Genomic DNA, 20,726 nt, shown 5'->3' with positions numbered 1-20,726 from the left:
GTTATAGTTGATGTACAGTGGTTTCTCTCTCTCTTCTGCCAGTAAAGCCAAAGTCTAGTGCTTAGTTTCTACCTCCCACTACAAGTTTGAGATCCCTAGGAACCTTGCATCATCGAGAGTAACCCGATGTAGATAAAAATCCATGAGCCTGAATTTCAATACGTTTAGAAATAAAATTGATATTTTAGATAATTTATTCATTTAAATAATTTAATTTTTTTTAGTCAAAATACTTGATGGCTTAATATAAAAAAACTTAGGTGGATTGAAGTTGGTAACAGAATAGATGATCTTTGATAAATTAAGGTAAATAATAGAAGGTATCATCAAAAAGTCTCCTATGATGAAAATGGGGATTTTTTAATGCTTAAGTTATTAACTTTATAAAGAGATAAAGTGTAATGATATTTTAGAAAAATAGATTCTGAAAGTATATATGTTGAAAATGTTAAGAATAAAAAGATTGTGAATCTCAAGTTTGAAGGAGTCATGGTGTATTTAAACTCCATGAGTCTTGTTCTTTGTGGAGATGAGAGGCTGAAGTGTAATTTTATTCTTGTCATATTTTAAAATATATTCTACTTAAAATAATATGTATTGAATCAGTATAAAACACTGAAGGATCCGCGGGAAAGGTGTTTGAACCCATTAGAGATGAAAAACAGGCTCATGCGTACTAACTCGAGCCCACAGGGTTATTAGGGTGCACGCCCAACACCAGCTGGGCAGCACACCCAACAAGGTTGTGCATGTCACTCCCAGCACACTATAGGGTGTTGGGCAGTGCACCCCGCACCAACTAGGCAGCATACCCAACAAGGTTGGGTGTTCGCCCACCAATAGACATGTGGCTAAATGGTGGGCTTGAGTTTCCATGACTAAGCCCGGGCTTGTGCCCAGCATGAGATCAGGCTACCATGCCCGGGATTTTTTTGGATCTTTTGATAGTTTTTTTTCTATTAAATTTAGGTTTATCAAAAAGTAACTTGGCTTTCAGGTTATCTGTGTTTATACCTCCTCTTTATTCTTGCAAGTCCTTTAGAATCCAATTTTCTTGCGATCAATTATGAGATCACAAGGAATAAAAGGCGCTACTTACATATTCCTCCATGGAAACACAAAATAGATAAACAATAAGGGAAAGGAGAGCTTGAACAATCCCATCGATCATTTGTCTCATCATACACTACCAAAAGCTCAGCCACACATTTATTCATGGGTCAAGCTCTTTGGTAAGAATAATAATTGATTAGGATTTTCAGTGATAGTGTTCTCGGTAGAATTCTTGAAACAACTTGCAATAATACGTCTACAAATTGGTACAGAGACTAGCCCCCTTTATTGGCATGGTACTCGAGCTCAATTGGTGGTCACAGATCCTCAGATGGTGAAGGAGATTTTCAACAGCAGTGAGGACGCATTTTCCAAAGGAGGAGGGTCCCGGAAATACATCAGAAAGTTATTTGTGGATGGACCTGTGTTTTCCAGAGGTTAAAAATGCGTAAACTAGCCAATCACGCTTTCCATGGAGAAAGCTTTGAGATTAGGTGCTTGCTTTTGTTACCAATGTTGCTTTTCTGGTGTTTGTAAAGCATACCAATGCACGTCAAACCACATTATAGTTATAATAGCCAATAAAAAAAAAAACAGTAAATGTAACATTCACCAGCTTATATTCAATTCTTCAACCCGGATCCACTTAGTTTTTATTGCCCGAATTATAAATTTATTATTCTAACTCGGTTAATTCAAGTTTTTTTTTACCTAACATCATTCTTTTACATTTAATTAGCTAGAAATGAAATTATATTATTTGTCTTATTTTTTTATATATATATAAAAAAAAACAATCCAAGTTATGGTGATTGTTTTTTTTTTTTTTAGTTAATTTGTTATCCTTTTTAATGCTTTTTTTTTATATCATCTAACAACTTATTTTATGTAGTTGAGTCTATGATTCTAGTACAGATTTTTTTTTCATTCTTAAAAACACGTATGCTGAAAGTCATTTTTGATGAAAAAAATAATAATAATTCAGGCCTGCGTCCACACATAGCGGTAAAGTATTAAACTAACAGATTTGAACTTATTCTAATAGGAAAGGGAATAAAAAGAAAAGATCACCATCAATTGTGGTCCTGTGGCAGTGGGATCCTCGGAGGGAGAATGGTACCAGCAAGGAAAAGTTACACTGCTAGTGAAGAATAATAATAAAAAAAAAATCGCTATCAGACAAACTTTTTTCTTTGCCACATCCCTTAGCTGAGAGGCATGTGACAACCGAGTAAGTTAGCTGCCTGGTTAAAAATGGAATCTCTCGTTAATGTTCTGGACAGGTTTATTTTAGAATGTGACTTTGGGCAGAAAAGAACATGTGATTCTCAAAATAAAATATCTTTTTCCCTCTGACACCAAAACAAAACTAGTACATATTTTATTTCCTCTGCAAACCTCTCACGTTTCCTGAGCCCTTGTTAATGAGTGAATCTCTGGGTTGACAATAACTCTAGTAGTTGAAGGGATTTGGCTGTGGTAGTAATGGAAGCCCTGATAATTTTCATTCTAAGTTGCCTGTGTGTGCTTTTCATTCTACATCTCATAAAGTTCTTCATCAAAGTATGGTGGGATCCAATTCGAATACAATCTGCGATGAGGTCACAAGGCATGAAAGGTCCTCCTTACAGGTTCCTACATGGAAACACCAAAGAGATTTACAATATGAGAAATGAAATCATGAGCAGTCCAATGGAACTATCACACCAGATGCTTGCTAGAATTCAACCTCATGTTTATTCATGGATCAAGCTATATGGTAAGATTTATATGTTCTCAAGGATTGTATTCTTGATTGGAAGTTTATTTAAATGAAAATTCTAAAATTTGCAAATGCTACCAGGGATGAACTTTCTTAATTGGTATGGTCCCCAAGCTCAATTAGTAATCACTGAACCTAAGCTGATCAAAGAGGTATTGAGCAATAAAGATGGAGCATACCCTAAATTAGTGATCCAGAATTATGCAGAGAAGCTCTTAGGGGATGGGCTTGTATTGTCCCAAGGTAAAAAATGGCTTAAGATGCGTAAACTAGCGATCCACGCGTTTCATGCAGAGAGCTTGAAAGTAAGTTATTAATTGTGATGTTTACATTGTTGACGAGATTTACGGCAAAGTGTACTGATGCAAGTATTCCAGAAACTAAATTGAACAAACAGATCATTTTTCTTATAGGGGACGATTCCAGCAATGATCGTGAGTGTAGAGACAATGCTTGACAGATGGAGACGGGAGGGAATAAAGGAAATTGAGGTCTTCCAAGAATTCAAGGTCTTAACATCAGAGATTATTTCCAGGGCTGCTTTCAGAAGCAGTTATCTGGAAGGGAAAAACATCTTTGATATGCTGACCAGAATGGCTCTCATAGTTGGCAGAAACAACTATAAAGTTGGAATTTCTGGGATTAAGTATGCATCATACCTCTCCTTTTCTACTAAAACATGATTTATAGTAGTGTAGTTAGTATCTTTTTGTTTTTCCTAGAAGTTTTTTTTTTTTTCAATTCATTTTCGCATGCATAGTTATTATTAGTATTCTGTTTTGGCAGAAGATTTTTCAAGACAAGGGATGATATTGAATCAGAGAAACTTGATCGAGGGATACGGGACTCTATGTTAAAGGTTATAAAGAGAAGAGAAGAGGTGATGATGGGTACTGAACCAGATGGTTATGGAAGTGATTTTCTTGGTCTACTTCTAAAGGCTTATCATGAAAATGATAAGACCAAGAAAATATCAATAGATGATCTGATCGATGAGTGCAAGACTTTTTATGTTGCTGGACATGAAACAACCACAAGCTCACTTACCTGGACGCTTCTCTTTCTAGCAATTCATACAGATTGGCAAAACAGAGCAAGGGAGGAGGTGCTTCAAATATTTGGCCAGCAAAATCCATGTCCTGATAGTATTGGAAGACTGAAAACTGTAAGCATACCGTAGTTCCCTAGTGCCTAATCAAATTCATCAATACGTGCATAAACATGTTCTGATCAGTTAGGTATATAAATTCTCTGCTTTTTCCCTGTAGATGACCATGATTGTTAATGAGTCTTTAAGGCTATATCCTCCAGTTTTCAATCTCACGAGAGAAGTCCAAAGGGAAGTCAAACTGGGGAAGCTAATTGTTCCGGCAAAGATGACTCTGAGTTTGTCAGTACTTGCACTTCACAATAATCCACAAATATGGGGGGAAGATGCTCACCTTTTCAAACCAGAAAGATTTGCAGGCGGGGTGGCCGAAGCTACCAAGAATAATGCCACTGCTTTTCTTCCATTCGGCTTGGGACCTCGAAGTTGTGTGGGCTTGAACTTTGCACTTTCAGAAATTAAGATTGCACTCTCTATGATTCTACAGCATTACAGGTTCACTTTGTCACCCACCTATGTCCACTCGCCAGAGCACATTCTAACAATAAGCCCACGATATGGACTTCAAATCCTATTCGAGGCACTGTAAAATAGGGGCTTGCTTGAGATATGCTAGATTACACTTGGACTGCAAAATGCAGATAGTATTGATGAAAACAAAGACTTTGAAATAAATCTGATGCAGGAAGTTATGGAAATATAATTCATTTATTAGACATAAATGGATCTATGCCACATAAAGAAAGTCTCTGCACAATTAAACATGGTTATTAACTTCGAAGAACAGCTGGATCAAATTCCGTCTGAGCAATGTGCTTAGCAAATACTGCTTGAAAGCTTTAATGGAGGAGTAAGGATATATGATCCACTAGGCAAGTTTATGTTATCCATAATTTCATCATGTTAGTTCCTTGCCTAGAATGAATTATTTCATCTCATTTCGCAACATTTCACCGCATTTCGACTTCCAAATGATATAAATTAAGGCTGAAAATGGCATCTCAGAATGGTTGAAAGAAGTTACTTACAATTCCATATAAAGATTCCATGACAAAACTTCTAGCCGTCTAATTTAGGCACTTGCACAATCTCTAAAAGTCTAAATGCCCTTTTTTTTTTATCTGTTCTGGTGTAACATACCTGTCAATTGTCACTCTCAGAATTGTCAGTGATGAGAAGGGCATCATCAATAGTTGTGGCCCCCTAATTTCTAATCTTTCCATTGCCGACGATATCTCTCATTGAATAATCAGAAGGGAAGGATAAGCTCACATTATGGCGGTGGTTGATGCTGCAACATGACAGGGAAATATTTTTACCGACAGGAAAGACTTGCCTGTCAGAAGGAAAAAACAAATTTAGTTGGGTTAAAACCAGTATTCTAGTCAAGGATACAGAATGTTTAAACTTGTCAAACACACAGGTGATAGGATTGTATGTCATATTCTCTTTCTGAAAAGTAGGGCTACTAACAGATTTCTTGACAGACATGGTGGCAGTGCATCAGAACAGTTCTTCAATAGCAGTTTTTGTTTTACCTAGTCCCTGCATAGTTTATCAAAATAAATTATTCAATCCCTATATCAAACTAGTCACCGGTGCTTCGTTGCGGTACGGATAAAAAAAATTGGTGCAAAAAAAACATACAACCATTTTTAACATGATTTTTAGCAACATGAAAAATTCGGATTGTGAATTCAAAATTCGAAGTTGTACGCTTAATAAAATTGACTAAGGTTACCATAATGCTTTTTTTTTTTTCACCAATTAAAACATGTCATTTATATCGTGTGGAAATTAAACTAGTATAACTAGTAAATTTAATAGGTCCAAGTACAACTTGTCCAACTTGATCAAAACTTAATCAAAACCATATTTGACTATAAAAACTATATACCTTGTTGTTTTTTTTATATAAATATTAACATAATAACATTTTAGGTGGACTCAAGTCTTATGGTCTTATGGTGTGACCCATCTAATCTAAACTTAAATAAAAAAAATAATGCAAGAAAAAAAAAAAAGGTTTGCTAAGAAATTTGAAAGAAAATAAAAAAAAGAATAAAAAAAAAAAGTAAATGCTAGGCAATGTTTTTTTTTCCTTTACCCAGAGGTAGACAATCGCCCGCCCATCTATCTTTTTTTATATAAAAAATGATACATCATTTCTGCTGAAGTGAACGACACGTCACTTATAAACCTAGAATCCACCCCCGATGTGGTGACTAGAAAATTTAGAGAATTGAAATTTTAGCTAAAAAAACTCATTTTTTTCAACTCATTTCCGTCATAAAACACAAATAATCAACACATAAACAAGCCTAAAAAACTAATTACCCTTAAAACACCACAAAACCTCCCAAAAAATCAAAAATTAATCGAACCAAAAAAATCTAAACAGAACTCGATCTACACTTTCAGGCTTGTTTATAAGGAAAAAAAATCATCACCATCTAACTCCTCTCATCGAATTGTGAAAAATTGATAACTTTGTTTCTCTATCATTGTAATTTGGTGGTTTTTCTCTTTTCTCTCAAATTAAAGAGTGAAAAATAATAATAAAAAAATTTAAAATTGAAATGAAACTTTCAAAAAATAAAAAGATTGAATCAAACAAAAAAAATTGAGTGATCAAAAAGAACTTTCATGCTAATTTTAGATTGGTCAAACATTTTGCCTCCTTTAATACTTTGATCCTATATCTTTAAACTATGTTTTTCTAGAACAAATTATAATAAATTAATAGCCAATTTGATTCAAAAAAAATTAAATTAAACTAAGAAAATTTAAAATTTTCAAAAATAAAATTGGATGTAACTAAACGGAACATCTTCTATTATTTTGTTCTAAGATATCATCAACATATATTTTTTTTTTTACATCAACAGTTTTAAAACCATGAGATTGGTTAATTGAAAATTAAAATAGATAAAAAGAAGTTATAAATTGTTTAAAAAACATAGAGATCAAATATGTAATTTGAAATACCATGGGGACTAGTTAATTGATTTTGCTAAACTACAGAGACAAAGTTATAGTTAACTTTTTAATTATTTGTCTTTGAACGATGACAGCAAGGCTTATAAATCATCCTTAATTGCCCTTACAGTACTGTTTGAGAGAGAAGTTTTCTGGTGTCTTGGCATCTTCGTTTTGTTCAAACAAGAAAAGAGAAAACTTTCCTAAGTTTTCTCAGATCACAGCTACCATAAATGACATCAAGCATGATTTTTAACGCCACGTTCATGTAGTTTTCAATGTCTGAAATTTGTCTACAGACTGCCGGCAAGAGGCCGGTGCTTTGGTGATAGTTAAGATAATGAATTGCACCACGTCGTCAGCAACAAGAGACCAAATTGTTGATACAAATTAGATGGATTGTTAATTGTATTAATATTTTTACATGTAACTTACTGCATATCCATTATGTATATTAGTTAGGTTCAGGTTTGAATCGAGTTTTACAATATTATCGAGTAAAATAATTATTAAAAAAAATCTATCCATTCAAATCTGTTCGTATTTAGCATTCATCCAGTTCATAAAATTGTCATGAACAAAACAAAGAAGAAGAAGACAACTCTAGGAAAATCAAAACTAGCAAAATGGTAAACGAGCAAGTTCTTTAAGGTTGTGATTTTGGACAGGTTGTCTTGGACTGCTTTTTTCGATAGATTCTACAATGCAGTTCACTATCTACAGGTGGTTGTTGTTTTTGCTGCTTTTTTCGATAGATTCTACAATGCAGCTCACTATCTACACGTGGTGGTTGTTTTTGCTACCTGTCTAGAGGATAGAGCCAGATGGGAATGTAGTTTTCTCTCATGTAAACAACAATTCCAAGGTACCAAAGCCCTCTATATTAAAACCAGGGTTCCTCTGTTTATGTTCAGTCAGTGAAGAACACATTCTTCTAGCAGCAATGGCGAACCCAATATTCTACTTTTCAAGCTGTCTGTTCTTATCCATTGTCATTATTCTCGTCAAGTTCTTTCATAAAGTGTGGTGGACTCCAATTCGCATTCAGTCGTCGATGAAGTCACAAGGAATCAAAGGCCCTTCTTATAGATTCCTGCATGGTAACACCAAAGAGATCATCAACATGATAAGTAAAATTAGGAGCAGTCCCAAGGAAGTATTACATCATACATTCCCTATAATTCAACCTCACATTTATTCATGGATCAAGCTCTACGGTAACAATCTTCTCATACTTTAGATAAAAAGCAATATCCTTGCTTAAATTTAGATGAATTATAACTTTTGATATCAACAAAATGTCAGCAGAATTATATAATTTAATTTTGACTACAAATTTCTGTACAGGGATGAACTTCCTTCAATGGTACGGTCCACAACCACAATTGATCATCACAGAACCTGAGCTGATCAAAGAGATATTGAACAACAAAGATAGAGCATACCCAAAAGCAAAGGCCCCAAATTACGTAAAGCAGCTCCTAGGTGATGGACTTGTCACATCAGAAGGTGAAAAATGGTTAAAGATGAGAAAACTGGCCAACCATGCTTTCCATGGAGGGAGCTTAAAAGTAAATTCTTGTTTTGGTTTTGAACTGTTCGTGAAGCTAGCAGATATATAATTAAACTACTATTGAAGTAGATAAACAGCACAAGTATCTATGAAAGTTACCCACCTAGGGTAATTCAACCAACAACTAGTAAGCACCGTTTTTATGTTCTGCAGAATATGATTCCAGCAATGATTGCCAGTTCAGAGATTATACTTCAAAGATGGAGACATTATGAGAGCAAGGAGATAGATGTGTTTCGAGAGTTCAAGGTTTTAACATCAGAAATTATTTCCAGGACAGCTTTTGGAAGCAGCTACTTGGAAGGGCAGCACATATTTGATATGCTAACGAGGATGGCTCACATTATTTCAGGAAACAATTACAGAATTAGAATTCCTGGAATTGGGTAAACAGCATATATGTGCATGCATCGGCATAATCATGCCTGAAATGAGTTTTTCCTTGTAGAGAATTATCTGGCTGACCAGATTTTTTTAATCTTTTACTTTTCTCATTTTCAGGCTCCCCCTTTTTCATATCTACAAGGTTATAATTTTGTACAAATGAATGGCCTTTCCTGTTGTTGCAGAAAATTTTTTAAGACAAGTGATGACATTGAATCAGAAAATCTGGAAGCGACAATAAGAAGCTCTTTCATGAACATGATGAAGAAAAGAGAGCAAGAGGCAATGTTAGGAAATATAGATGGCTATGGACATGATTTCTTTGGATTGCTCCTAGAGGCCTATCACGATTCGGATAAGACCAAGAAAATATCAGTAGATGACCTCATTGATGAGTGCAAGACTTTTTATGTAGGTGGGCAGGAAACGACATCAAGCTTACTTACCTGGAGTGTTCTTCTTCTAGCAATTCACACAGATTGGCAAGATAAAGCAAGGAATGAGGTGCTTGAATTATTTGGCCAACAAAATCCAGGTCAAGATAGCATTGCAAAATTGAAAATTGTAAGCAACCATGCCACCACGGCTTCTAACCAAAATTATGAACTTTGCGACATTTTACCATTTGATTCAGTTCTTTGACTATATTTTCTGTCTTTTCTTCTTTGTAGATGAGTATGGTAATTAATGAATCTCTAAGACTATATTCTCCTGCTGCTGTTGTGATAAGGAGAGTTGAAAGGGAAATTAAAATGGGAAAAATAACTGTTCCAGCTAATATGGAAGTCCTCATTTCAACTTTAGCACTTCATCAAAATCCTGAAATATGGGGAGAAGATGTTCATCTTTTTAAACCAGAGAGATTTGCAGAAGGGTTAGCTAAAGCTACAAAAAATAACATTGCTGCATTCTTTCCATTTGGTTTGGGACCTCGAACTTGTGTGGGGGTGAACTTTGCACTTACAGAAACAAAGGTTGCACTCTCTATGATCCTGCAACGTTACAGGTTTACTCTCTCACCAACTTATGCCCACTGCCCAGTTGAAGTCTTACAGAAACAAAGGTTGCACTCTCTATGATCCTGCAACGTTACAGGTTTACTCTCTCACCAACTTATGCCCACTGCCCAGTTGAAGTTCTAACAATGTGCCCACAGCATGGAGTTCAAGTCATTCTCCAACCATATGAACCCAAATTGTTCTGATAATTCCTGTATTCCCTAAAATGTGAGCATATCGCTCTCAATAACAAGAGATTGAAGCCTTCAGTTTGATGGCTAGATCAATCTTTTCTGTGTAGTAAGATTGAGAATTGAATATCTATAAACGCTACACTCCGTCCCGAAGCACTTAGCTGAAATATAAATGATCACCAAAGATACAGAAACGATGACGATTGGAAGGTTGAGGAAATGTTGTGCTAGTATTTAGCCCAAATGTAACTTCAGGATATTTGATTCTACTTTAAAAAGTCTCCTTTATCAGTACTTTTTTTTTTTTCCTAAAAGAAACACATCAGATAACTCGGTAAAGATGTAGGAAGAATAAAAAATCCATCAGTTCAGAGATCTTTTCTAAAAGAAACATATTTTTAACTTCTGTCAATATTTCAAGGCCAAAATATAGAATAACTAGCTAGAGGTGGCAAATTTTGTCTGCCTTGATAAACTCGTGCCTCACTCCTCAAATCAGAATGGATTTTTCGAGGTGGAGACGGTATATCCTTGGTCCACACCCAGCAAGTCGGCAACCCTGCCGTATCAGGGTTTGCGGAAAAGATTTGTTCTGCTTGAGAACAAGGGAAAAGGTACAGGGGAGGCGAAATCCCCCATCGCCCATTGCCATCCCGAATAAGAACTAAAAAAAAACCCTTAGAGTTGACAACTGATTCAAACCACAATATCAAGTCACTTGCTCATCTAACATATTCTAGTATGTGAGAATAATTTCGAAACTTACCTGTAATTACAATTGTGCATTTAGAAATTCCTTAAGCATAAATGCTTAAAGCTCATTCACCCTTTCAAGCTGCAAAAGAAAACCAAGGTCTAGTCCAAGACTCAAACTTCGAGCTCGATGTGAAACAAGGGTTGGGTTATCCTTAACATCATAGTGTTTGATATTATAGTAACTTTTGTGATTTAAAAAAAAATTATAAATTATAAATTTTTTTATATTTTTAATTTTAAATAGGATCTATGCAAAAATTAATTAAATATTTTTAAAACTATAATTAAAACAAAATGCAATTTCACATTCCAAAAGTGGAACACAAATGCAAGGGAGAATATAGTGGCATCCTTCTAATTTTAAATATTACAGGCCTCTCCCCTCTGAAATATACACCACAGTTTTTTTTTTTTTCTTGATCCCTCCGTCCCAGCTGCTCCTTTTTTTAAGTCAAATCCTGCTACCGGACTTTGCTTGCTGCCTTGCTTAGTTGACGCAGGCTACTCCTACTTGTGAAGACATCCGAAAATTCAGTATGATATATATAGAGGTGCGTGGAAATCTCTCCATGTCATAGTTTTTTTTAACAGGATAGAGAAAATTCTCACATCATGGATTAGATAAGTTGATCTGGATCAGTTAATATTTTTTTATATATATAAAAAAATTAAACATGTTTTAAATGGTTTTTTTCATGTTAACCGGGTTATAATCAATTTATATTTTTAATTGAATAAAACCGGTGATGAATAACCCACCAAGTCAAGTCGGCTTAGTGCTCCATGTCTGTGGATGTAAAAGGTATTTGCTACAACGTCTAAAAAGCAGGTTCTTCAAGTTTTCGTGAATAAAAATTATTTATTACAATCTTGAGGAGGTATAAATAATAATAATTTATCCTTGCTGATATTAAGAGACCAATTTGAATAAAACTCGAATCAAGACTAAGGATGGTTTTTAATACTCTCTTGGACGGCTTTTTTCAGATTGAAGGTATCTATATCATTCGCTGCAACAATCGTTTTCTCTGTCATAAACAAGTGGTCTACTTTACTAGATATGGATATTGAAGAGTATTTTCCATAGGATTTTTTTTAACGTAAGATTTATATGAAGAGAGACTCCTCGCATATCTGTCTCTTACACCAAAATATATATTTGGAGGGATCCTCGGACCTTCAGCTTATGATACTTCAAGAAATTAGCAAATCGAGCATAAATGTGTTATTTCTTCAAAGATTATTGACAAGACTCTGAATCCATATCTAATGAGGTTTCAGAACCTCCCTTTGGAGGTTTTGAAACTAAATTTATCAAGAAAATGAAGAATATTGATATTCTGAAACTTCGATTAAATGTTGGCATGCATTTGCTGTGTTTTGTTGCCTGTACGGAAGACGGCATTATGTGTTTGGTATTGTGATAGCTTTTGTGGTTGTAGTTTGAAAAAAAAAATTATAAAATTTATTTTTTGTTGAAGTTGGTTTGGTATTTATATATGTTTGGTTAAAACTGTGGTTGTTTGAAAGTGAGGTTGTGATTGCTTTCCAAAGTGCTTTTCACTCAGAAAAGTATGTCAATAATGTTTTTTTATTTTTTAAAAATTATTTTTGAGATCAGCATATCAAAATTATTTAAAAACATCAAAAACATATTAATTTAAAGTAAAAAAAAATTTAAAATTTTTTCGAAAGCGCTTTTCAAACGCAATGACCGTGTTTGTTTTAGAGGTGGAGGTTGAGATTTGGGTGTGGAACCCACTAAAAAAGCTACAAAAAGCAAGAAAAATTAGCTTTTGTGGTTGAGTTTTGTGCATAATTGGGTTATACCTAACCACAACCTCAACCACAAAAGCTAAATGTAACACCCTACATGCTTTTCAAATTGAGGTTATAAAATAACTATATATATATATATATATATATATATATATATATATATATATATATATATTGATGGTTTTTAATTTAAATATTGTAGATTTAACTACCACTGTTACATCATTAAATAAATAATACTTTATATCAAATATTTTTTATTGTTCCATTAACTTATTTACAATTTCATCACGTATGAAATTCATCCGATAAGGATTACAGTTTTCATGGTTTTTTGAACGTGCAACAAAATCAGGTAAAATATCATCACAAACAAAATTAAAATTACGATCTCCTTCTAATTTATATAGTGTCATTGAATAATATTAAATACTAGTTTTTCGAGTAAAACACAATTAAAAAAGAAAGTCTTCTTATCCTTTTGTGAAGAGAAAGAACTTGAAAATAATTTTTCTTTTGATAGTATCAATAAGGGATAAATATCTCTTACACATTATTAATATTGATGAAAAAATTGCAAGTACTTATTAAAATTTTATACACTTAGAGGTGTTGGGAGATAGTATCATTAACCTTAATATTTTACGTTAAAGATCAAGAATAAACAAATAAAGTCTTGTGACTCAATATGAGATCTAGAAAGATTGTTAGTTCTATATTCATCTAGGCTTGGCATGATATCGAGCTCAGTGATGTTTGGTCTGGTAGCTCGCTAGACCCACGTGTACTCGGGCTCAGTGTGTCGTTGAGTTCAAGAACATTGGATATGGCTACTCGCTAGACCCACTTCTACTCGGATTTAATGCATAACTAAACTCAAGAATATTAGATTTGACAGTTGATTGTTGTAACATGCACTTATTCTACTTTTCAAATTATTTGTGTTTATACTTTATCACAATTCTCATTAAATTCTTTAACGAAGTATGGTGGACTCCAATTCTTGTTCAGTCTCGGATGAAGCCACAGGGAATCAAAGGACCTTCTTACAAATTTCTGTATGGGAATACAATTTGTAAGGGAAGACCAAAGAGATTATCAACATGATAAATGAAACAAAGAACAGCGCTCATGAATTATCACATCATCTGTTTCCTATGATCCAACCTCACATTTATGCATGGATGAAGCTTTACGGTGACAATCACCTCCTTTTTTTATATATCGATAAAGATTGGAGTTAGTTATAACTTAGTCCCTTAGTTTTTTGTAACAAATTAATTGGTCCTTGTAGTATCAGAACTAATGATAGTCTCTTGACTAACATTGAACGCCTCAATTTAGTCCCTTTTTTTTAAAAAAAAAAAAAAACATTCTTTCCAAATAAATTTTCCTATATTTCCTAATTTTATTTTATGTAATCAATTTTTCAGAAAAGGAAAAAAAACACAAATTTGAAAAGAGCATGGAATTTACGGAAGGACCGGGTTATAAACAGATTAAAAATGTAGGGATTAAACATGTAGCTTCTGAAACTATGGATATTAACTAATTACTTTCATTAAACTATAAAGACTAAGTTATAGTTAACTCTAATGACTTTCTTGCTTAAAATATAGGATTCATAAAAAATGTAAAACAAAGGAGTAGTTTACAATCACATAAAAATATAAGGACTTAATTTCCCTATGAAAAATATATAAACTACCAATAATCCTATCAATTATCTGTGAAACAAATTTCTGTAGGGAAGAACTTCCTTTATTGGCATGGTACTCGAGCTCGATTGGTAACCACTGAACCGGGGCTGATCAAAGAGGTATTGAACAACGAAGAAGCAGCATACCCCAAAATAGAAGTTGAAAGCCATGTGCAGAAACACCTAGGGAATGGGCTTGCAACGTCAGAAGGTGAAAAGTGGTTTAGGATGAGGAAACTGGCCTACCATGATTTCCATGCAGAGAGTTTGAGACTAAATTAATTATTGCTTTAAATTTTCTTTTGCAATGTTCATGAAGCTGATATATAATTAATTTTATATAAAAAAAAAATCTCATGTTGTTTTGTCTATAGAGTATGATTCCAGTAATTTCAGCAGGTGAGGGTGCGATGCTTGAAAGATGGAGGCATCAATATGAAGGAAAGGAGATTGATATATTCCAAGAATTCAAGGTTTTGACATCCGAAGTAATCTCCAGGACAGCTTTTGGAAGCAGCTACTTGCATTTTTTTATATGTTAATGAGGGTTATTCTTTTTTATTATTATTAACATGGATATCGGTGTCAGCTTACACGTACCTCGACTAATCACATGCGCTCTGAATTAACGACCATATAACCCTCCAGTAACCATGAACAGACTCGAACTCATGACCATTTAGAAGCTTAAACTATTTCTCAAGGTTTAATGAGAGTTATTCTTGTTATGTCCAGAAATAGTTATCGAATTTCAACGCCAAAGCATGGGGTAGGTACGTAATCCAACAGTTCTCGAATTAGACCTAATAGTCTTGAAGCAGTTATAGAAAGAAAGAACGGAATTATAAAACAATTGAAACAAAAGTATCTCCTCGCGTTATTTTACATGTACAAAGTTCTGTTCTTTGAACAACTTGTTGGAGTTATCCGCTGTAGCAGAAGATTTATTAAGACAGAGTATCTGGAAGGAAGCATCGAAGACTTCATAAAAACGATGCAAAAAAGGGAGGAAGAAGCAAGTTCAGGAAAACTGGATGGTTACGGACATGATTTCTTCGGCCAACTTCTAAAGGCATATCAGGATGAAGATAGGAGCAAGAAGATATCGATAAATGATCTGATTGATGAGTGCAAGACTTTTTACGTTGCGGGGCAGGAAACAGCCGCGAGCTAGCTTACTAGGACTGTTCTTCTTGCAAGAGAGCTAGAACGGAAGTGCTCGAATATCTTCAGGGTGGCTTATGCTATGTCACCGACCAAGTTATATTTTTCATAACAAAAAATAGATAAATACTTAGACAATGATAATATTTTAAACAAGCAGAAAAAATTTAGGATTTCACGTATTAATTTGAGTATTTTTAATAAACTTGATTAATTTAATAATATAATTATATATAAAAAAATGATAAAAAAAATAACAATGATTAAAAAAAATATTTTCTAATATAATAAAAAAATACCCTTAGAAGAAATCTATTTAATAACAAAGAAAAAAATGAATATGGGATAACTAAATACATATAAAAAAAAATAATCTAAAGCTCAAATACCAAATCAAACCATACCAAACCAAATCAAATCAAATAGTGAATGATAGATTAAAAAAAATCGATTTTAAAAGAAAACAAAAAACCTAACTTAAGTCAACATGTTAAATTCACGATCTAGATGTGAAATCAAGATAACTCCGTACAAAAAAAATTAAATAAAACAATGAAATGTAAAACTGAAAATAAAAAATTGATTAAAAAAATTAAAAAAAAAACCGAGTTAACTCAAGTTAACTGAATTGATACATCATTAATCCTACATGTGCAACTCCTGATTTTCGAGATACCAATACATAAGTTTACTTTTATTATCTTACTAGATGGTAACACTTCCGACTGTTGTTTAATTTCCTTGCACAACAGTGTAAACTGTTAGGTGCTGCAGCAAGTATAATATTTTCAACACAAATTGAATCATAAACACATTTAGTTTAACAAGCTGATCTTTTATTTTACATTGTAAAAAATGAATCAAAGACCTACCTCAGTCCCGATGGCATCACTTAAACACTTCATCTCAAGTCCCAATCATTCCATCAAAGCTAAACACCAGGTCCATCTTGCTGACATACATGCACCAAGCTTTGGATGTAAAAAAGCTGCAGAAGTAGAGCAGCATTCGCAATTTTTTTTTTTATAATTATTATACAAAATTTTAATCAGTAGCATCAATGAATTGAAACTATGCTAACTGCAAAATGAAAAATTACGACCACTGGGTATAGACACAAGTAATCTCCTCGAAAAACTGACACAGTGCTACAAACTCTATTCTTGACAGACCCATAACATGTGGAAAGGACACTCTAAGACAATTCTCTGATCACATAATATTATAACTGCTTCACAAATATGATTTCCCTCTTCGCCAGACTGGCAACAGAATGATGAAAACCATAAAAAGGATTCTGCACGTTTCAAGTGAGAAGCAATTCAAATGAACAAAATTAGTGGTGTTTTAACCTTTTATTGCAACTCAGTGATATGAAGTGGACAAAAATTTCTCCTTCATGCGAGAAATAAGCTTAAATTTTTCCTCAGCCTCAACCTGCTGACGAATGTCAGTTTTTGATGCACGGTCAGGATGTAATTTTAGCAAGGCTCGCTTATAAGCTGCATGCACCTGAAATGACCACTAAACACAGTTAAAGGGATTAAAAGATATAGACATGCACGGAATCAAACAATATATGGTGTCTTGGTGGCCATTTCTCTAAGGCTGCTTGCATGAGAATGAGATCTAATACACATGGGTTCTATTCTTAAAATACATGCATATCTAATATATATATATATATAAAAAAAAAAGGCATTGCCAGAGGATCATTATAGGCCAATTAGTTTAAGGTAATATATAAAAGCTCAATATGGAACACCATCGATTCAGGTTTCTGTATCGTAACCTTCAGTAAAAGCAAAGTTGGAAGATGCGAGGACCATTGGAAACATGGATCAATTCAACAAGCAACCAAGACTTCACTCACATCATGTGTATTGATATGATTCAGAAACAGATGGTATAATCAGAGTGCATGGGAATTTGACTTGCCTGGTTTGGCAAGGGTTTTAAGCCACCTTCTACATGGATTCCCAAGCCACGAAGTAATGATGCCATGTTAAAGCATGTAACCTCCAATCTATAAAGCTCCTTCCTTACTTCAACACGAAATCTCTCTTTCATGTTCAAATTCTCCTCGTCCTAAATTTGGCATCAGAGAACAGGTAAGGACTTATAAAAACTGATGTCAACACGTGCAATGCTGAATAGATAAATGCAAGTGGAGAATATGTGGAATCAAACCTTCTTTTGTGTCTCTCTCACTTCTTCCAAGCGCTGTTTTTGCCTTCTCTCCATGTCCAGAATACGTAAAGTTTCAGCTTTTCTTCTCTTCCGCAATCTCTGAACCTCTTCTGCCTGAGAAGGAACACACAAATTGCAAATGAGATGAAATATTCATTTACTTATGAGCATTCTAAAGTCATTTAATATCAGATGTTTATCTTTTATACTAAAAATCAACTTGAATCTCTTCCAAAGCAAATCAGAGATCATGGTTTGCACCAAAAGCATGGCTTAAAGTGTCCAGAGGTTTCAAAGATGTGGTCTTCAAAAGATTAAAAAAAAAAAGTGGGGAAGAAACTAGCTATTCAACCCAACCTGATTTTTTCCAACTCAACCACAACTCCACTCACATAGACAAAGAAATAATCACAAAAGGATCATTAAGAAAACATATAAATGTAATAGAAGTTAATTGACAATGATTGTGATAAGACCAACCTCAATCTTACATGCGTGTATAATTATTAATAAAATAATGTTTTGTTCGCACAGCACAATGATCAGCAACAAATCAAAGTACTAATTTATGAATAAACCTGAATCTGTAGCTGTCGCTGTCTAGCAGCCCATTCTTCTTCTATTGCTTGCTTGTATTCATCAGTCTCCTTGAGCTTTTCTCGCTCATTGATTATATCTCTTTCAGCAGAAAGCAAAAGATCACCGTGTGAAGCACATAATGGATCCCTTTCATAACAAGGTTGACTGCTGGATGCAAAATCAGTAAATGCCTCCTTTCCTTCTGCAGAATTTGATATCCCTCGCTTACTTAGTGTGTCATGACATTGTGAAGACTTCTCCCTAGGAGCTCTTTCATAGTGATCAGATTTCTCATCACTGACTTCTTGTGTAGTCCATGAGGGAGCTACAACATTTTCAACCACTTTATCCTCAGATGATTGAGTGCAAGACACAAACTTCTCTCTGCATCTTCCATCATTAGAACAAGTCTTGCAACTAGATAGCACCTGAGTAAATTCTTTATCTTCCTCCTTTGAACCAATTTGACTGTTATTAACATTATGTATCTCATCAAAATGGTGACCATCAGGCAAAGAGTCATTGTCATTCAAATCACTTGCTTTCCCGTCATCTGAGTACAAGCTAGGCCCTCTTTGGGTATTTGGAAAAGAATGCTCTGTCGTGGTGTTTTGTTCCATATAATGAAAACATGTTCTATCATGATATTGTTTATCATCCTTAACTTGATTGGACTGTGAAGAAGGTCCTGGAGGAAACTTAATGCCAGGGCCATTTACAGTTTGAAACTTGTTACAGGAAATATCACCATCACCTGTGAATGTCTCTCCTCCAAAAAGATCATCACCAGTCCAATGAAAATGAATATTCTCATCTGCTCTCGATTTCCATGACCCTGAAAAGCTTTCGCCTTTCTGATTACATTTTGCAAAAGGGTTTCCCATCTTGGCACTGGCAGGAAACCCACCTAAAACTCCATCTCCAGCATCATTGGAGGCACAAGAGTTTACTTTCCCAAAATTTACATTTCTTGAACTAGAGCAAACAGCAGGTTCTGAATTTTGTTTGGTCTTGTTTTCTACTTCAACATTTGGATGAACATCACTGTGAGAACTGCATGGACTAGCCTGATCATCCAGACCTTTACAGCGCATGGATTTTCTCTTTAGGGAAGCCTTTTCCCACTGTTCACGAACCTCTCCAAAAGAACCTTCCATAACTTCACAATCAGAGGTATTATCTTCAGACGAATCACTCTCAGCATCTGAATCTAAACCATAACGATTTCTAGAGGTAGCTTTCTCAGCATCTGAATCTAAACCATAACGATTTCTAGAGGTAGCTTTCTCAGCATAAGTTCTATTGCACTTTCTCAGCTTGAACACAGGTCTATTCTCCTCAGCAACTCGACAACCATCAGCATCCCTGTGAACAGGTTTCTCGATATGATCAGAGGCAGGACTGCTTGGACTAGAAGTGCCATCACTATCCAAGTTACCATCAACTTGCTCATTAATTTCATGATCATCCACTGTATAACATTCATCTTCTTCTTCTTCATCGTCGTCGTCGTCGTCATCATCATCATCAACGCTTATTATGCATGGAGATCTTGTTCCTTCTCTAACAGCACTAGAACCTCTTAGCTTCTGTTGTAAAGACTCTGGAACGTCAACGATAATAACGTTTTCAAACTCATCACTATCAACATCAATCACAACAATATTATCAAGACTCCCTTGACCTTCGCGGCCCCCTATCGTTTTCTTCCCTGATCGAGTTCTACGCCAAGAACAATCTCTCGACACTCCCTTTCCCCTCATTTAATCCACTGCTCTGTTAACACAAATAAACAAATTTTAAGCTTAGGTCTTTCTAATTCAAGTCGTAAATTAAAAACCCTAGACCTAAACAAATTTCAATAAACCAACAAGTACACTGAGTGAACAACCAAAAAAAATAGAAATAAACCTTAATTAAACAAAATCCAAACACAATTCCATTAATAAAACCACAAAAAAGAAGAAGAAAATAAAATCAAAATAACAAATTGCATACCAAACTTAACTTACCTTTCACACGAAATCTTCTTCTATTTCCTAAAAATCGAACCAACGCGCTATGCTAGAGGCAGAGAGGGGGGGTTATAGCTAGGAATTTATTTTTATATATTTTTTAATATTTGGGTAGATGAAAGTAAGCAAGAGTTTTCAAAATTAATCAATTTTTCTCAGTTGAAATTTCAACGTTTTATTTATTTTTGCTACCCCTTCGATTTCAGCTTGCCAGGCACGAACGATTCTCGTTGCTTCCTTTACGTGCGTGTGTCGTTTACTAGTTTAACGGACGTATGCTGACGTGATTTTCTTTTATCTGATTGGTTCTTTACCCGGTGCTGGTGACAGTATAGTCATTGTGCGTTTTAACTTAAACCGAATATATTTAATTAAAAAATATACAACATGTTTTCATTTTATTTGACGGCTTATGCTATGTGTACAAGAAATTGCTATTCGGTGCTTTATATTTTTATTTAATATAACTTTAGTGGTTTGGAAATAGCAACCA

At 34.4% G+C, this 20,726-nt stretch overlaps 3 protein-coding genes and 1 pseudogene across 6 annotated transcripts; 3 read left to right on the top strand and 1 right to left on the bottom strand.

The window, feature by feature from the left end:
• The first annotated feature begins 2,352 nt into the window (after positions 1-2,352).
• Positions 2,353-4,645, top strand: LOC7482247 (cytochrome P450 CYP749A22). Of its 2 annotated transcripts, none has more exons than XM_024609870.2 (5): positions 2,353-2,812; positions 2,897-3,120; positions 3,229-3,461; positions 3,605-3,980; positions 4,084-4,645. In XM_024609870.2, exons 1-5 carry the CDS (start codon positions 2,539-2,541, stop codon positions 4,510-4,512), a joined length of 1,536 nt encoding a protein of 511 aa, XP_024465638.1. In that variant the 5' UTR covers positions 2,353-2,538; the 3' UTR covers positions 4,513-4,645. The 2 variants fall into 2 exon arrangements, with proteins under 2 accessions (XP_024465638.1, XP_002316007.2); XM_002315971.4 differs by having other exon boundaries at positions 2,354-2,812; positions 3,602-3,980.
• A 2,883-nt stretch (positions 4,646-7,528) lies between these two features.
• On the top strand, positions 7,529-9,938 carry LOC7489409 (cytochrome P450 CYP749A22). The gene is made up of 7 exons (XM_052456484.1): positions 7,529-7,543; positions 7,626-7,734; positions 7,817-8,002; positions 8,250-8,473; positions 8,629-8,861; positions 9,045-9,423; positions 9,531-9,938. The coding sequence occupies exons 1-7, from the start codon at positions 7,529-7,531 to the stop codon at positions 9,936-9,938; spliced, it is 1,554 nt and encodes a 517-aa protein (XP_052312444.1).
• A 3,560-nt stretch (positions 9,939-13,498) lies between these two features.
• On the top strand, positions 13,499-15,459 carry LOC112328968 (cytochrome P450 CYP749A22-like; annotated as a pseudogene).
• LOC7489408 (uncharacterized) lies at positions 15,107-19,981 on the bottom strand. Of its 3 annotated transcripts, XR_002984412.2 has the most exons (6): positions 18,218-19,981; positions 17,640-17,753; positions 17,388-17,537; positions 16,802-16,961; positions 16,322-16,437; positions 15,107-15,529 (listed from the first exon to the last, which is right to left on the bottom strand). XR_002984412.2 is itself a non-coding variant. In XM_052456744.1 (5 exons), exons 1-4 carry the CDS (start codon positions 19,979-19,981, stop codon positions 16,815-16,817), a joined length of 2,175 nt encoding a protein of 724 aa, XP_052312704.1. In that variant the 3' UTR covers positions 15,107-16,437; positions 16,802-16,814. The 3 variants fall into 3 exon arrangements, 2 of the variants coding, with proteins under 2 accessions (XP_052312704.1, XP_024466699.2); XM_052456744.1 differs by having other exon boundaries at positions 15,107-16,437; XM_024610931.2 differs by having other exon boundaries at positions 15,107-16,961.
• Positions 19,982-20,726: the final 745 nt, after the last annotated feature.

This window comes from Populus trichocarpa, chromosome 10 (assembly GCF_000002775.5).
Source record: "Populus trichocarpa isolate Nisqually-1 chromosome 10, P.trichocarpa_v4.1, whole genome shotgun sequence".
NCBI lineage: Eukaryota > Viridiplantae > Streptophyta > Magnoliopsida > Malpighiales > Salicaceae > Populus > Populus trichocarpa.
The sequence above is the reverse complement of the archived record's forward strand: the minus strand, read 5'-3'. Positions and strand labels throughout refer to the sequence as shown.

Bases quoted from the DNA above. Each gene is read 5' to 3' on its own strand.
- LOC7482247 (XM_002315971.4), top strand. From the start codon at position 2,539: ATGGAAGCCCTGATAATTTTCATTCTAAGTTGCCTGTGTGTGCTTTTC. The intron at 3,462-3,601 runs GTATGCATCATA...CTGTTTTGGCAG, and splicing joins GTTGGAATTTCTGGGATTAA to AAGATTTTTCAAGACAAGGG. The intron at 3,981-4,083 runs GTAAGCATACCG...TTTTCCCTGTAG, and splicing joins GTATTGGAAGACTGAAAACT to ATGACCATGATTGTTAATGA.
- LOC7489408 (XM_024610931.2), bottom strand. From the start codon at position 19,981: ATGAGGGGAAAGGGAGTGTCGAGAGATTGTTCTTGGCGTAGAACTCGA. The intron at 17,538-17,639 runs GTTTGATTCCAC...TGCCAAATTTAG, and splicing joins TGAGAGAGACACAAAAGAAG to GACGAGGAGAATTTGAACAT. The intron at 16,962-17,387 runs GCAAGTCAAATT...TGGTCATTTCAG, and splicing joins TAAAACCCTTGCCAAACCAG to GTGCATGCAGCTTATAAGCG.
- LOC7489409 (XM_052456484.1), top strand. The intron at 8,003-8,249 runs GTAACACCAAAG...ATTTCTGTACAG, and splicing joins TTCTTATAGATTCCTGCATG to GGATGAACTTCCTTCAATGG. The intron at 9,424-9,530 runs GTAAGCAACCAT...TCTTCTTTGTAG, and splicing joins GCATTGCAAAATTGAAAATT to ATGAGTATGGTAATTAATGA.